The sequence below is a fragment of the Leopardus geoffroyi genome, chromosome B4, assembly GCF_018350155.1.
Source record: "Leopardus geoffroyi isolate Oge1 chromosome B4, O.geoffroyi_Oge1_pat1.0, whole genome shotgun sequence".
Lineage (NCBI taxonomy): Eukaryota > Metazoa > Chordata > Mammalia > Carnivora > Felidae > Leopardus > Leopardus geoffroyi.
The window spans coordinates 116,236,062-116,252,692 of record NC_059341.1 but is presented as its reverse complement, the minus strand read 5'-3'; the positions used below and the strand labels follow the sequence as shown (position 1 = coordinate 116,252,692).

The 16,631-nt window shown below is 44.1% G+C and overlaps 1 protein-coding gene across 2 annotated transcripts in view; it reads right to left on the bottom strand.

Annotated features, from left to right (window-relative positions):
* PLXNC1 (plexin C1) overlaps positions 1 to 16,631 on the bottom strand; it is a 152,040-nt gene that overhangs the window by 46,486 nt on the left and 88,923 nt on the right. For both annotated transcript variants that reach the window (XM_045467017.1, XM_045467016.1), the window contains exons 11-17: positions 15,174 to 15,353; positions 12,686 to 12,773; positions 9,929 to 10,132; positions 9,620 to 9,805; positions 7,713 to 7,815; positions 4,314 to 4,415; positions 3,902 to 4,005 (exon numbers count right to left, since the gene is read on the bottom strand). In XM_045467017.1, the coding sequence (XP_045322973.1) occupies positions 3,902 to 4,005; positions 4,314 to 4,415; positions 7,713 to 7,815; positions 9,620 to 9,805; positions 9,929 to 10,132; positions 12,686 to 12,773; positions 15,174 to 15,353 (967 nt within the window). The remainder of the gene's footprint in view (positions 1 to 3,901; positions 4,006 to 4,313; positions 4,416 to 7,712; positions 7,816 to 9,619; positions 9,806 to 9,928; positions 10,133 to 12,685; positions 12,774 to 15,173; positions 15,354 to 16,631) is intronic.

Genomic DNA, 16,631 nt, shown 5'->3' with positions numbered 1-16,631 from the left:
CTGTGCCTGACTTTTCTCAACTGCAAAATGGGGACACTCCTGATTCCCACCTCCTAGGCTTAGGGTGAAAACAAAACGAATGGGTGCACGGTAAGTTCTCTATGGCAGGTGTTTTTATTGTTTTTGTCACTAATTTACGGCAAACTGGACCGCAAGGCTACTGTTCTGCCGGTTTCTACAATTCTTTTTGTGTGCTATGCTGTGTGGCTCCTGGATGTGAAATTTTAAATTTGAGTTTCCTTTTTTAATGTGTCATAAATCTGATTGGAATTAAATGATTAAATTTTAAAAGCATGCCGAGTAACACTTCAAATGAGTCAACAGAATGAAAATATAAACTTGAATATTCAGGTTTTTCTCTTCCTCTTTTTTAGGGGTAATATTTGAAACTTTAGGCTATTTTTATACCTCATTAAAGTAAATTTCTTCTGCAGAGGATTTTTGCTTTATAGTTTCAAATTTGTTAGCCTAAGCAGAAGACCTCAAACTATTTTGGTCATACTCTCCTCTAGTAATATGCAGAAAAATCAGACCTTGGGTTTGCATTTTCTAGTTCCTAACATTTTTCTGCTGAACCAACTTTATATGGACAGTTTAAACAGATTGATTCCTGACCTTACATAGGGAAATGCCATGATGGCTCCCTGTATTCTAAGGTTCCTTCCTCTCTTCATTTAAATTTCCCTCTTCTAGGAGGTAGGGTGCACTGCTCACTCTTATTTCTTCTCCTATGTTCAGCAAAACAAACCAGTCAATAGAACGAAAACAAAGGCTTTAAAAAGCCAAAAACCAAAGGGCAGGGCACAGAACCAGGTAATACCTTGGCCTCTGTGAACAATTTCCTGTGGTTTTGCCTACTGTTGTCTGTTAGGTGTTAACCACTCACGTTTTTCATCCAACACCCAACCTCCAGGCCTAGAGGATGTGGCTCCTGGATAGATCTGTAAAGGGCCTAATTGACACAGGACTTATCTGCAGCCTAGAATATATTTCAACTGGTTCAAAGACTGTGATCAAAGACTATGATCTTCTGGTTCTCTATATCTTTTATTATAAATTCAATTGTAACTTGGGTCTTTATAGGGTTCTGATAGTTATCCTTGTTTTTTCTGGGTCCTCTCCTGTAGTGACTCCTCCCGACTTTGGCTTTCATGTCTTTCCCAACTGCCATTCAAGATTATACATAACCCTGAGTTAAATCAGTTTGGCTTCTTGCAACTACAGTTGGCCCTTTTAACAATGAGGATGTTAGGGGCGTTGATCCTCTGCACAGTCGAAAATCTGCATATGACTTTTTCCCCAAACCTAAATACTAATAGTCCACAAGGGGTGGACCCCTTCTGGTGGACAAGAAGCCTTACCAATAACATAACCCATTGATTAACACAGTTTATATGTTTTTTTGTATTGTAACTGTATTCTTATAATAAAATAAGCTAGAGAAAAGAAAATATATTTTTTTTTTAATTTTTTTTTTTTCAACGTTTATTTATTTTTGGGACAGAGAGAGACAGAGCATGAACGGGGGAGGGGCAGAAAGAGAGGGAGACACAGAATCGGAAACAGGCTCCAGGCTCCGAGCCATCAGCCCAGAGCCCGACGCGGGGCTCGAACTCACGGACCGCAAGATCGTGACCTGGCTGAAGTCGGACGCTCAACCGACTGCGCCACCCAGGCGCCCCTTTTTTTTTTTTTTTTTTTTTTTTCAACGTTTAGAGAAAAGAAAATATTAAGAAAATCATAGGGAAGGGGGGCACCTAGTTGGCTCAGTCGGTTAAGTGTATGACTCTTGACTTCAGCTCAGGGCATGATCTCACACTTTGTGAGATCAAGCCCCGTGTGGAGCTCCATGCTGACAGCATGGAGCCTGCTTGGGATTCTATCTCTCTGCCCCTCTTCTACTCATGTGTGTTCACATGCTCTTTCAAAATAAATAAACTTTAAAAAAAAAGCTATAAAAAGGGGCGCCTGGGTGGCTCAGTCAGTTAAGCGTCCGACTTCGGCTCAGGTCATGATCTCGCGGTCTGTGAGTTCAAGCCCCGCATCGGGCTCTGTGCTGACAGCTCAGAGCTTGGAGCCTGCTTCCGATTCTGTGTCTCCCTCTCTCTCTGACCCTCCCCCATTCATGCTCTCTCTCTGTCTCAAAAATAAATAAATGTTAAAAAAAAAAATTTTTTTTTAAAGAAGGTTTTAATAAAAAATAAAAAAAAGCTCTAAAAGAAAACCATAGGGGAGAGAAAATACATTTATGAGATTGTACTGTTTTACTGGAAAAAAATCCATGTATCAGTAGACCCGTGCACTTCAAACCCGTGTTGTTCAAGGGTCAGCTGTATCTCTCTTCTAAAATAATACAGCATTGTTCCTGGGATTCCCTGCCCACCCTCCAAAACAGTCAATTTGCAACAGTGTCTTTTGCATTCATCACTTATCTTGCTCTTGATTACCGAATTTAGAAGACAGGGCAATTTCTTTTTCAGGTCACAGTTTTACTCCCTTCAGCACTCAAGAGCAATCATTAACTGTAAAAGCCCACACAATCCTCATGTTGATGGTAGAAATCTCTGTTATTTTATTGCTATTAAATTCTTAATGGGGATCTCAGATAGCTGGCGAATAGGACTGGTGATGTCCTGCATAGTCATCCTGATTCAGGGAATTGAACCCCCCTCCCTAGGTGGTGTTCTGCCATAGAAATGGATGGATGAGGTGGCAAATGCAAGCCTGGGTGCCTGGTACTCCTGGAGGAGAAGTTTAAAAAATATATTGTACAAGCACAAAAAACTGAGGTCTTATCTATAGCCTTCTTGATTTACAATAGTAAGGCTTGGACCAAAAAAAAAAAAATATGGTGGGTGTTTTATGGAGGTATCCCAACCTTGAGACACAGCATCACATATCATGGTGTCTGCTTCTAGAATTATAGAGAAACTGGAAATTGCTTACTGCATGTGTCTGAGCTTCTGAACTCTAGGCTTCTGGCCAAATGTAGATGAGAAGCTCTGGTAAGGTGATATAAGCTCTGGGCTGGCTTTGTTTAGAAATCTAGAGTTAAACATGATCGTCTGTGTTGATGTTCCAGAGGTTGGGCCCCTCTGTGGTCACCAGTTCTGGACAAAAAAGGGCAACATGGTGAAGTGGGGGCATCTGATGGCAGGCAGATGAGTGTACCTCACCCAAGACTTGGGAGTGTGAAGGAGGAAGGCTGAGTGAGTGGGGGAGAAGACGAAGGCATTAGAACAGAGTGAGACTGAAAACCCAAAGGGTTAAAGTAGACTACTCCTCGGAGTCCCAGAACGGATTAATCAATCATTTCGTGCAACTATTTCTACTAAATGAGGATGATACGGACTGATCAGCCAAAGAACAACTGTTGAAGAGAACCATAAAAACTCGACATTGCTAAAAATGGCTGCTATCAACTCAAATTCTACACATGTCGACTTCCCTCCCTCTCGGCCCATAGTTCTTTTCATTTCCAATTGAGAAGTAATAGTGAATAATCTAGTAGCTGCAATAGAAGTCATGCAGATAAACACAACAAATTGGCCAGCCCACAATTTATTGATTTTTAAATAAACTAGCGGGCTTCCCAGCTACAAATTCAGCTCTAAACGGGTAGTAAAATAAAGCAAAAATCATCACTCTGAACTTCTGTCCCTCCTAGGTTTTTGTTACTGGACAAAGAATAATTGTCAGTGACCCATCACTGCTTTATATCCTCATCAATCCAATTAATAATTGTCCTGCTCCCTGCTCTGCTCAAACTTGAGCCATTATTTTGTACCAAGCACGTTATCTACAGCTGCCTTGGATGCAAACACCCATTTTGACAATAGCAACAAGCACCTTCATTATTATTCAAGACTCAACCTTAGGAATATGATCAATGCTCTTTTACCTCAGGGAAGAAAGTTCTCAGAGCAAAATGTTTGTAGTCAAGGAAGGGAACAGTTCCAAAACTATCAACCACATCCAATTTATCCATCTGCAGCTCAGCAAAGCCTGCAAAACAGAATCCCAAGAGCAATATTTTAACTCAACAAACAATGGATAAGATCTTCTGCTGTTTTGTCTAACACGGAGTATGACCTTGGTTTTCATTAAAGAAGAAACAATAGATAATTACTTGGTTGGCTGCAGAGCAGAGCTGAAATAAAACACAAAGCCAGGCCTAGACCCTGCTGTTCAGATGTCTTCTATTATACAAACAGTTCTCATTACTGTGGCCAGCTCCATTTAAGGGTAAAAAAGAAAAAAAATGATTAAAAAAAAAAGGCTTGTTTTTCTACAAATAAAATTTTGGAGCCTACCGTCACGTATCTCTTTCCGGAGCTCGCTCTCCAGGAGCTCCAACTGTTGGCTCTGTTTGCGACTCAGCTCCTTCGATTTGTGTCTGGTCACCCCCACGGCCGCTGAGGAGACAGACATCCAGCATCAGATTGACATGTTAACTCAAAAAACAAACAGGAAAACCAAACCAACCTTGACATTTCTTTTAGAGAGAGAGAGAGAGACAGGAAGAGAGAGAAAGAATAGCATTTAAGAGATGGAATTTATCAAAAGGAACATTCCCAGCAAGGGGTCACTCTAAGGAGGAAGATGCTAAAATGCAGCAGGAAAACACAAAACTACCCACCTTAATAGTAAAAACTAAATCAAATAACCTTCACTTGTAACCAAAGATCCCAGCTGGCTGAAAAGTAATGAAACGAGCCAAGTTTCCCTACAGCCATAGGCCACGTATATTGTTCCATTCTTTTTTTTTTTTTTAATGTTTCTAAACATCCCTGGAGAAATAAAGTGGAGCTGCAATTGTAGAAGGAAACCACAGATCGACGGCGAGCTATATAAGTCAAACTTGCATAGATCAAATTGGGTGACATGGTGAGCCGTCCACAATGAGCCCTTGGATCTGGGACATTGCTTCTTTCCCCATTTCATCTGGTTTCTCACTGTGCTGCAGCGAAGCGCACTGAACAGGTTTGGTGCTCAGTCCACGTCCCTGCTCTACCAATTATGAGCTGTGTGGCCTCTGGTAAGTTCCTTAGCATCTCTGGGGCTGGCTGCCTCATCTGTCAAAGTGCCGGCCTCATTGTGACGTTGACAGGATTATAAGGAGTAACTCACAGAAAGCATTCGGGAGTTGTATTTTAAAAACAATACCCAACAACTGTCGGCTACACCCTTATTCTGGAAAGGGTTTCCTCCTTTAACAGAAACTTCATGATAAAAGGATCCCACTACCAGTCGATGTGAGTGATGCAGGAGGAAACAAAACTCAATACAGTTCTCCACAAAGTCAACACCGTCAATCATAACATGCATCGTGTATCTTCAAAATAAGGATGGGGCACGCAGTGATTTCCAAATTTATGTGACGACGGAACCCCTTTTTCTAGGAGTGTGACTTGGGGTTCCTCAGGCCACGCTTTGGGCAACGCTGGCTCAGGGAGTGAGGCAGCCACGTCCATCAAGCAGTGGGAATTTCATGGCTGACACCTCCAGGGGAAGCCACAGTGGAGAGGTTTTGCAGGCGGCAGGCCTCAGCCGGGTGTGCTTCGTGTTCTCACTAACAATGTGACCAATGAGCTAAGATATTTGTTAGCTTCACATTTGTTCCAGCTGCTGGTGACACATGGTGCCCAGGAATCACGGTAAGAAGGAGATGAGAGTTCTTTTTTTTCAATTTTTTAATGTTCATTCATTTTTGAGAGAGAGAGAGTGTGAGTGGGGGAGGGACAGAGAGTGAGGGGGACCCAGAAGCCGAAGCAGGCTCCAGGCTCTGAGCTGTCCACCCAGAGCCCAATTTGGGGCTCGAACTCACAAGCCGTGAGATCATGACCCGAGCCAAAGTTGGACACTTAACCAACTGAGCCACCCAGGAGCCCCGTGGAAGGGGATGAGAGTTTTAAAGGGCTTTGCAGATGCTGATGAAGCCAAAAGCCATGTGTCAAACTGAGCCCCCTTCACTGTCAAGAGCATAAACAATCTCTACAACAAACTGAGAGGAGTGATGAGTCATAAGAGCACAGGAAGAGATCAGAGGTTTCTAGTAAGTCACCAAGTAGAGGTGACTCTATGGTGAGACTGTTCTATCTACTGCTGCTTCACACTGGCGGAGTCTCAAATAGAGCTCAGTGTTTAGAAGTATTCTTCTTACTTGAAGCGAGTACCAGCCAGGACCTTATTAAAATATCAAGCCCAATTCTGGATTCCCCATATATAATAGGGGTGGACGACTGGGGGCGAAGCACAAGAAAATAGCTGAAATGATCAACAGGGCAAAATAGGGTCTTTGCAAAATGAGTTCATTCCATTGGGTGAGTTCATCACACACGGGAGTCCTTCCCTCACTGGACTCAGAACCAGCTGGGAGAAAGGGCCAGGCCTTAACTCATTCTCTCCAGCTCCAGAGACTTGCGCAGCGGGTGCTCAGTAAACACAAGGTAAATGGACGGAGGGATGGATGAAGGAATGAAGGAGCGCATGGAAGGAAAGAAACATTGGCAACTATTAACAGAAGGTGTCAGAAAGGCAATGCGTGTGTTAAATCAAGGAGTGCGCCGCGCTTAGTCGGTGGAGGAGAGTTCTGTTTCTAAGAAGGACAAGAGGACACAGATTTTAGACGAAAAGCAGCTCAGAACCAGGCCACACACTACACGACTACAGGGACCAGGTACACAGATGAGTCACGTGGCCCAGGTGGCGAGACTGTGGCAAAACCCCAGTGACCACATGCCGTCTCTCAAGGTGTAGCTACTACTCAGCTCCAGTAACTGGAGCTATGGACAAGTGGAGACCCAATGATCCGGGTCTTTCAAATTTTCAAAAGATTGTTTAAAAAATGTGAATCATTTAATTATTTTTTTTAAGTTGAAGTGTAGCTGGCATACAAGGACGCTGGTTTCAGGTGCACAACATAGGTGACTTACCTAATTTTAAACAAACAAAACAGATTGGCAGCCAGTGAGCAACCAGATTCAGCCAGTGAGCAACCACCATGGATCTCTGTGCTTGGATGAGCCTTGGGACACTTGAATAGATGGTGCGGATCACACCTCTAAATTTAAGTTTATTTTTATTATTTTGAGAGAGATATAGAGAGCAAGTCGGGGAGGGGCAGAGAGAGAGGGAGAAAGAATACCAAGCAGGCTCCATGCTATCAGTGTGGAGCCTGACGTGGGGCTCGAACTCAAGAACTGTGAGATCATAACCTGAGCCAAAATCAAGAGTTGGACACTTAACTGACTGAGCTACCCAGGTGCCCCAGTACAGACCACACTCCTCACACACAGTTCCGCCAGGAAACGCAGAGCTGGGGTGGGAGCAGGGGCTGGTGTTTGGTGAGGTGAGAGGCAGGAGGAGATGACTAGATCTTGAAAGTCCAGAATGCCAGAGCAATTCTGAAGGAATAACGTAAATGGGCCATTCATCATCACAGTTCACAATATTGGGGAAGTGAAGTCGACTATATTTCTCGAGCACCAAGATACCATCTTCGTAATCCAGCTTTGTATTAATAAGGCATACTAAAAAAATGTCTAGAAAGCCCTCAACATGTACCTATTATTCTTTTCCCAAAGTTGTGATTTGGGTTTTCATCCATTAATACTTAATTGAAGCAAACAGCCCCTGAAAGCTGAGAGTCTGCCGCCTGATGGGACGCCTCAGGGAGTAATTTCTCTGACAAAATCAAACAGGACACTTACCAAAAATGACAATCACGAGCAAGACGGGAAGCACAATCAGGAAATACCAAGTGGTGGGAACTGTTTCCTGCTCAACATAGAGCTCTAAGTTTCCCAGTTTGACCTGATGAGACAGAGTGTCATTAGACTCAGTTGAGTTGGGTGCCATATTTATATACACCCTTTTTCCTCCAAATCATTTTCCCCAAGATGCAAAAAGAGGTGACGAGCTAGGTAGGATATATGAATTCAAGTCCCACCTCGGGCAGATTAGCTATGTGATCTTGAGCACGTTGAGAACATTCACTGTGCCTCAGTTTCCAGATATGTCAGTTCAGGTACACTGGACTATACCTGGAGATTTTAGAATTTAGTCCTCTTTGCCATAGGGGTTTAACTTAACCATCCGATCCTTACTTTCCTCATCTTTAAAATGAGATGTGGGGTTGTCTCTTCGTAAGTTTGTCACGAAGACTAAATGCACTTTATCATTTAAGTAGGCTCACGGCAGTCCTGCTCAAAACTCTCCAGTGGCTTCCCAGAGCTCAAGACCAAGCCCTTGCTATGGCCCACAAGGTCCTAATCATCTTTTACCTCTTCCTGCTCCCTCCATTAACTCTCCAGCCTTCTGGAATATTCCCCTTGCTCAGTCTGCTCTAGCCACACTGGCCTCCTTGCAGTTCCTCAAATGCACCAGGCAGACTCCAGACTCAAGACCTTTGCAGCTTGCAGTTCCATCTATCTAGAACCCTCCACACCCCAGAGAACCCATGACTCATTCTCTCTCCTCCTTGAGGTCCTTACTCAAATGTTATCTTTCCAGAGAGACCTTCTCTGCCCACCATTGTAAAACTTGCATCACTGCCCGCTGCTTCATCTTTCCCAATGGTGATCACCACCACCTAACACATTTTTAAATTATTTCCTTCACTACATGACTCTTCAGGTAATGTCCACAAAGACAGAATTTTGGGGTCTGTTTTCTTCTCTGCTGTGTCCCCATCTCAGTATAGGCACTCTGGAACCATCTCATGAACAAAGAATACTAGCACCGTTCTTCTCAACCAATGTGACATGTGGGAGCACTTGTAATCTCAGTTGGTGCTCTTGATTTATAATAATTACTACCCTCTTTACCATACAGATGGACAAAGGGAGGCTCAGCAAAGCCAAGTGACCTACCCAAGGCCACACAGCTATTAGCTGGTGCAGCTGGAACATGAACACATCTTTTTTTTTTTTTTTTGGCTTCCAGTCTGATGTTCTTTTTCCTTGACCTTTATTCAATATTTATGACTACAGGTCATAAAGCATTTTTTTTTTTTTTGGTATAGACTGTGAAGAGCCTCATATGGCATGAACACCATAAAGACAGACTTCTAATATGTTTCCTCTCCCAAGGGTCTCACATCTTTATTGTGGGACATAAATATAACCGTGATGGGACCCTCAAACATGTCGGGGAGAGATGAATTGCAAGCGTGCCTTTGTGGTGGAGGAAGTGGCCCACGACACATAGATTATCTGGTCTCCATCAGAATCTAATGCTGCTTTGAGTATGCTGGGAATCTGCTAAGACATGTCACTGCCACATTTGGGGAAAGAATGACAGCTCATTCGTCAGTGGTCTAGAGATTCCGCCTGCAGATGCTACAGTCCAAATGCATGGCTAGAACAAAAGCTATCAAGACTCATTAGTATTATAGACAATGGTGTGTTCAATGCTTTGACATTCCAATAGGCACATGGATGGATTCTGCCAGCTATTTTGTAGGAATTATGCTTGTGCTCGCAATACAAGCTTTGTTTATCTGCTATTTAAAGTGAAGATCTAAAGATCCACGGCAGGTTCCACTCTGGCTTCTGTTTAGCCAAGGAACTGCCCCAACTGAGGTAAAACCAATAGGTAGGGCTGGCAGATGACTCACACGGACTTTCTTGGAAGAGGTGTCAATGCTGTTCGCGTTCGTGATGCCTTTAATTTTGCAAAGGATGATGGTGAGATCTTGATTTCTAGTAATATTTTCGAAACTGCAATTTAATTGCTTATTTTCCCCATGGAAGAGGGTGATTTCAATGTCTGTCTTGGAGATGTTGAAGTCATCATTTTCTTTCTGTGAAGAGCAAAGAGGAGATGGAGAAATCAGGGCGCACGAGGGAACCCACAGACACGAGCACACCTTGCCGGTCGCGAAGGGCAGGGGGCACATCCCACCCGAGATAAGTGAGAAACATACTTGAATTTTCACTTCCAATTCTGTGTCCCCCTCGGGTTCGACCCGACACCCTGTGAACCTGGGGTCCTCAAGATACTGCAAGCTCCCACAGTCCAAGTAGGTCTCCTGGACTCTCAGCTTCACGGTGACGTTGGCCCGCGCTTTCGAACCCTTGAAGCTGGGGGCTGAAAACCTGCAGGAAGTCGCCATACAATATTCGGAGACCTGACGGAGGAGAAAAGAGCAGTTTAACAACTTTGTCACTGAGTCCTAGCCCTAGGATTTAGGAGAGAGGCGACCCAGACAACTGAATGGCTTTGTGCTTCCAATGTCTCATCTACAAAATGGGGACAGTAAAACCACCTCCCCCCGCTTACAGGGCTGAATTAACCCAAAATCAAATTAAATGAGATGAGGGCCTGTTAAACGAGATGGGGGTTAAATTAAAGGAGATTACATGTGCAAACATGCTTAGACTAGTGCCTGGCACACAGTAGGTACTCAACGAATGCTAGCTCCTATCAATGTGGACATTACTAGTGATAATGAAAGCAGCCAGGAGGTTATGCAATGGAAAAAGGGTGCACAGGAAGAAGGAGGCTAGGGAAAGAGGAAGACTTTGCACCAAAGGGTCTGTGCGCGCTGCGAGCCCTCAAGGCGTGTTGTGAAATGTGGGCAGGGAGGGGACCGTCCTCCAGTGAGGCCATGTACACTACCGACTGCATCGCTCCTTGTGGAGGAGCCTTCAGCGACACTTAGCAGAAATCACTGGCCGCAAGGAGGCAAAGGCTTTGCAGATCTAACGAGAAGTAGGGGAAAACAAAAGCAAGAGGGACAACGTGACCCCCCATGAAAATGCAGAGCATGAAGACTGGAAACAACGCAGAAAGTGTGGCCTGCTTTACAGGTGTATTTATACAAAACATAAATACGGTCATTTTTAGGTGTGCAGAGACACGGGCAGAGAAAGTTGCTGGAAAAGAGATTGGTAAAGGTTTTAAAGAAGAACAATAATATGGGGCGCCTGGGTGGTTCAGTCAGTGGAGCGTCCGACTCTTTATTTCAGCTCAGGTCATGATCTCTTGGGTCATGGGTTCGAGCCCTGCGTCGGGCTCTGTGCTGACAGTGCAGAGCCTGCTTGGGATTCTCTCTCTGCCCCCTCCCCCAGTTCACATTCTCTCTCTCTCTCAAAATAAATAAGTAAACATTTATAAAAAAAAAAAAAAATAAGGAAGAGCAATAATGGCCACTTGGCTGGCTCAGTTCATGAATCATGCAACTCCTGATCTCAGGGTTGTGAGTTCGACCCCACGTTAGGTGTAGAGAGGACTTAAAAATAAAATCTTAGGGGAGCCTGGGTGGCTCAGTGGATTAAGCGTCCGACTTCAGCTCAGGTCATGATCTCACAGTTCGTGAGTTCAAGCCCCATGTCGCGCTCTGTGCTGACAGCTCAGAGCCTGGAGCCTGCTTCGGATTCTGTGTCTCCCTCTCTCTCTGACCGTCCCCTGCTCATGCTCTGTCTCTCTCTGTCTCAAAAAATAAATAAAAAACATTAAAAAAAATTTTAAAAATAAAAATAAAAATAAAATCTTAAAAAAAGGGGGCAATAAAACTTGTGGAAAAAAATTTGCTAGGTGACGAGTTTTCCTGTTTGTTATTTACTTTCTAATATTGCAGTTGAAAAGAGAGGGTAGGACGAGGCCATAGGTGGGAAGATCTGATGCAAAGATCTGGACAAACAAAACCCCCTTCCCCTTGAACCCCTCTCCAAATTCCAGCCCTAGATCTGTTATTCACACTTCTGGCAATATTATGAAACAAAAAATGGTACGTGTGTCCACATCACGGAGACATGGCCTGGAACCAGATACGAGGCAAGGCCCGGAACTGGCTCTGGCTATGTCAGGACGTGGATGCGTGTATGACAGGGACGTAAGGAAGACTCGGGAAGGCCATCTGCACCTAGGCCTGAACCCATACTGGTCGCAAACAGGGCCAGGTCTGTGGCCGTGGGCAGAACTTCCAGCTGTGGCAGGAAGTGGTCAGGCAGGAGAGGCTGCTACCTTCACATGTCTCATTAAGGAAAGAGGGAAAGGGGGAGAGAGAGTGGGGAGAGCATCTGAGAAATAAATTAGAAGTACACTCAGAGGCCCCAACCTAGATCTGAGCAATCCACCATTTTGTGTGACGAGGCCCGTGTGTGACTTGTGGCGGTGTGAGAACTGGACAAGGGCCAGAGACCAGACCCCCTCTGTGGGGAAATGTGAAGTCAGAGGAGGAGAGGTCGGAAGGAACGGGACCAAACCAGACCATGGCAGGAGCAGGAGTACATGACAAGATTTCTGGGGGCTCACACAGGTCACTTGGCCTCCGAACCACAGCTTTCTCAGTACGATGGGAACCCCGCCACCACATCTGCACAAAAATGCTATTCTTCTAGATATCTCGCCTTCACCCCTCACAAGGCATGGTCACACATAGTCCTAAACGTGGTCGCGTTAAAGTGCCTCCCTGCAAAGCCCACGTGGAGGAAATGGAAGGCCTTGTCGTCCCAGGCTCATTCCTCTCTCCTCTGTGCCACAACTGGAAATACTCAACCACAAGGAGAGGGTCTTATTATTTCCATTATGGCCCAGATGGTGTATACCATCCAACAGGAAAAAGCTTGTAATATCACAAAGGCACAGAAATAAAAGATATTTCCCAGTGGATGTTAGTGTGATGAAAACAAAATCATCCTTGAAAATTACTATTATTACAAGGTAGCTGAAGACTTACATTTATGTTTCCTTTTAACTCATGTGAAATGATTAAGTTGTCAATTACGTCAAAATTTCTGCCCAGGATGGTTATATTTTGACCACCACTGCAAAGAAAAAAGCAACAATAGGAGTTTCATAGTAAACATACAGGAATTTTACATTTATGAGCAAATCTATCATTTTATTCACACATTAAACCCGGTTCTATTTAGAGCCAAGTAATACATTTTAATTTCAAATGCAGGACGATTATAGACATCTTTTAATGACACTGACCACAAATGCGTAGTTTTCAAGATACATAAATATAAAAATTCAGGTCAGATCTGGTTTTAATTCTAGGAAAATGCCCAAATTCTTTAACAGAATTTTGAGTCTTATTATATCATGTTGCCACATCTAATCAGATCATTGGCTGTACCTTGAAAAGGTTTCACTAAACAGAATTTTGTTTGATTGCTGTTTAATCTATATTAAGATCCTTCAATCTAACAATTTTCAAAATCAAACTCCCAACCTACCAATTATACTTTATTTAGGGAGATAGGGAACATTTTGGACAAGGTAAAATTATAAATGACATTAAAACTATAAATTCCCATTTGGTAGACCATATAAATAACAGCTACGTTCCCTCTCTCCAAAACCAAGCCAAATGATTTCACATATTCTCAGCACATAATCACATATAAGCAAAGTGGTCATTAGATGTGAAATAAACAGCTGTCCCCAGCTCCGGCTGCCCTCACACCCCCATTCATGTAGGTCATTCCAGGGGACAGGAGCCTGGGAAGGTCAGCTCTGTTCGCCAGCCGGGCCCAGGATGACAAGACCGGGAGGTGAGCCTGGGCAGGCCAATTTGTGTAGGGCAGAAGGAAGACATTAAGCCCTGAACCTCCAGTCACAAGAGGGGGGGGCGGGGGGGGGGAAGGGTCGCGTTGGCCTCATGCCAGCCTGTCCTCGTTACTAGAAAACGTGCTCTGCCAATGGCCAGACTGCCGAGCCACATTCTTGGCCAGGCAGACCTCAGAGACGCAGGCACAGAATATCACAGGTGACTGGACATTAAGAAGCCTCACACAATCACTATGTTTGCATCTGAAGCTACTGTTATATGTCGACTATACCTCAATTAAAAAATAATAAGGAAGCCTGATTTTATGGCAAAGCAGAACACTGGTGGTTCAGAGCACCGCAGCCTGGACCCAGACGGCCTGGGAGCCCAGGCAGGTTGTTTGAATGCTCTATGCTCGGTTCCCCCATCTGCTAAAGGGGCTATTCCTTCGGTGAGGATTAACTGAACTACTAGACACACCACACAAGGCGCGTGGGGACTGTCACCTCAAGGCTCGCTTTGACTGATAGGAAGGATTTAGACCCAGAGCAGGGAGTGCAATGCTAGAGGCTTGGTTGGGGAATTTCCATTTTTCTCGTGCCACTGTCAGAGGCACGAGTGTTGACGTCCTGACCCCCTAGTCCCTTGGAATGGGGCTGCATGTGGAGATAGGTTCTTTCGAGAGGTAATTAAGATGAAATGAGATCACGGGGGTGGGCCCTAATCCAATAATCTGACTGGTGACCTTATAAAAAGAGATTGGGACACAGACAGTCACAGAGGGAAAACCATGTGAAGGTACAAGGAGGTGACCATGTCTCCACAAGCCAAGAGAACAGGCCTCAGAAGAAACCAACCCTGACACCCACTTTTGACTTAATCTTAAGTAATAATACTATACGAGAAGTGTTTTTCTCCCGCGTTTTTTCTTTCTTTAAAAAAAAAAAAAAAGTTTATCTATAGTTTCATCTTGACAGTACTTTGAAAACTGGTTTCATGCTGTGTTGGTGAAATATCTTATTATGAAAACTATCGTCAGGGTCGTATTCCAAATCTGAACGTGAATTTAAAATTCAACGAGGCAGAGGGCTGTTTCTATTTTACTTTTTTAATATATAGGAGTCATCTGGAAGAGTTTATTTTAGAATGTCAATCTCTCTTAGGGAGTATCTTCGAAATGTAGGTACTGCTTTTCATTTCGCTAGCTCCCGATATCTCCTCAAATTATTCAAAACAGTGTACCCAAACCATTATGAAATGAAAGATGGAAGAGAGAAGCTCAGCGTCATGGGCAGGAGCGAGGCGTGGTACCTTTGTATCAGAAAGGTAGGCTAAGAATGGATACCACAATTCAAAGACCATTGTGAAGGGCAAAAGATCATACAACCTGAAGAGAGACCAGAGTGCGAGCAAACGTTTTAGCCGTGAGTTTCCTGGCAGCCACAGCTCAGAGTAAAGCAGGACGTGCTCCCAGTATTCACGGTGACAGTAGGAAGCAATCTGCTGGTCAGGAATATGTTTGGTTTCTAGGAATAAATCCTAAGGGGAATTCCGGGAGAGGAATTTAGATAGGACTATTATTTCTGTATTTATTTGTGGAAAACCCATGACCTTTATGCACATGGCCCCTTTAAACACAATGACAGAAAGACAGGAGTCTAGAAAGCACCTGATCCAGGTGGTGGCAGGATATATGAGGGAGCAGTGAGGCAGAGCAATATATGACAAGGGTCCCACAGATGTACAGTTCCCGCCATCGAATTGGATACACACATCCTTCATTTCTTTTCGGCTTGACGGTAGAGAGAATTTCATATGGGTGTCATTTAGCACGTGGCTGACCTGTATTCTAGAAAGGGGCAGAAAAACAACTCTTAAGTGACACAGACACGGAGCACAGTTGTGTGCCGAACATGACGGCGTACGAATTTTACTTGAACCGCAACAGTTCACAAACTATCAAAACAGCCGCACGTAAGTGCGAGTTCATCAGGGGCCACTTACCACGGTGGGGATCATCTGGGGCAGGGTTCCTCTTTCTTTTTTCATTTGTATGTTTTTATTTGCAAATGTCCCTTAGAAGTGGGGAAAGGAGATGTAACCAGTTCCCTTAAGAAGTCCTATCAGTGGAACATGGACTGTGCAGGGTTTCCTGTTAACGTTGTTGGGTTTGAGAATGGCACGGTCCTTATCTGTGAGAGACATACACTGAAGTAGGTATGTGTCAAGGGATATGGTATCTGGGAGGTGCTTTTAAAACCTCCAGCTACCCATGCTCCCCTCCTCTCCAAAAATGAAACCAGACTGGCAAGATGTTGGCAAGTTTGGAAGCTGGAGGATGGGTACGGAGAGGTTCACCACGCTCTTGTCTCTTGGGTATGCTTGGAAATTTCCACAAGGGAAAGCGTAAGAAAAAAGAAGTCCCAGTTAGACGGTAGAAGGGGAGAACTCCGCCCCAGGCAGAGATGGGGATTCTGCCATTCTAAGAACAGATTGCCCGTGACCCAAGTCCATGCCAAGAGCGCAGGGATCTCAGGGTCAATCAGCACCAGAGCCGAGCTGCCTCCCAAGGAGGTCTAGACGAGAAATTAGTTGGGAATATCCTGGGTGCTCCTGACATCCACAGGGCATGCCCTTGATGCCCCTCGGGAGTCAAAGCAGAGCCTTCTACAACATTCCCTCTGTAACCTGCACTTCCTCAGTACATCATGTCTACAATGACCCTTTAAAGCAAAAGATCACTAAGACTGGGTTGTGCTGAATAATTCTCAGCATGATTATGCTACGTGCGAATCTACTGTTACTACTTATAGGATATGCACATGATTATTAACATTAATGCACATATCCTTTAAGTAGTAATAATAGATCCTAACATAAGGCGAATTCAAAAAGCATCTGAGTCAGTGTGCATTTACACTATGGCAGATTTACATCCTAAGCTTTACATTCAGAGCAAAGCTCTTCCATAAAATGGCTAATCATTAAAATTCAAACTTGTTTATAAATTTTGGAAAGAGAGAGGTGGAAATGGGGGTCATTCCACTATTATCCTCGTATTTTTCCCTTCAGAATAATTAGGCATTTGAAAAATACCATATTAAAGGAGTGTGGGATTACGGCATGA